Source organism: Habropoda laboriosa, unplaced genomic scaffold (genome assembly GCF_001263275.1).
Source record: "Habropoda laboriosa isolate 0110345459 unplaced genomic scaffold, ASM126327v1 scaffold36, whole genome shotgun sequence".
Classification (NCBI taxonomy): domain Eukaryota; kingdom Metazoa; phylum Arthropoda; class Insecta; order Hymenoptera; family Apidae; genus Habropoda; species Habropoda laboriosa.
Genome location: NW_017100155.1, coordinates 1,520,530 through 1,520,818, shown reverse-complemented (window position 1 = coordinate 1,520,818; position 289 = coordinate 1,520,530). Strand labels below are relative to the sequence as shown.

The 289-nt window shown below is 29.8% G+C and overlaps 1 protein-coding gene across 1 annotated transcript in view; it reads left to right on the top strand.

Moving 5' to 3' along the window:
• Positions 1-289, top strand: part of LOC108576244 (serine/threonine-protein kinase VRK1-like) — a 4,086-nt gene that overhangs the window by 1,197 nt on the left and 2,600 nt on the right. The window contains 1 exon segment of the mRNA XM_017939206.1: positions 106-276. Within this exon segment, the coding sequence (XP_017794695.1) occupies positions 111-276 (166 nt within the window). The 5' untranslated portion in view covers positions 106-110.

Here is a 289-nt window from a genome sequence, read left to right as displayed (position 1 = left end):
AAAAATATTGTGAAATTTTTTATTCTCTATGAATAGTAGGTATTTTTATTGTAGCATAATGTACAAGGTAATGGAATATTATATTTTGTATAAATAACTATATAGTGATAATGGCACCAAGACGAGCTGAAGAAATACAAGTTAGAAGAGTAGCAGCTTTAGGTTGTAAACTACCTAATCAATTACCAGCTGGAGAGATACTGACAGATATTACTCAAAACAAATGGAAATTGGGTCATACAATAGGATATGGTGGATTTGGTGATATATACTTAGGTAATGGCTTTTA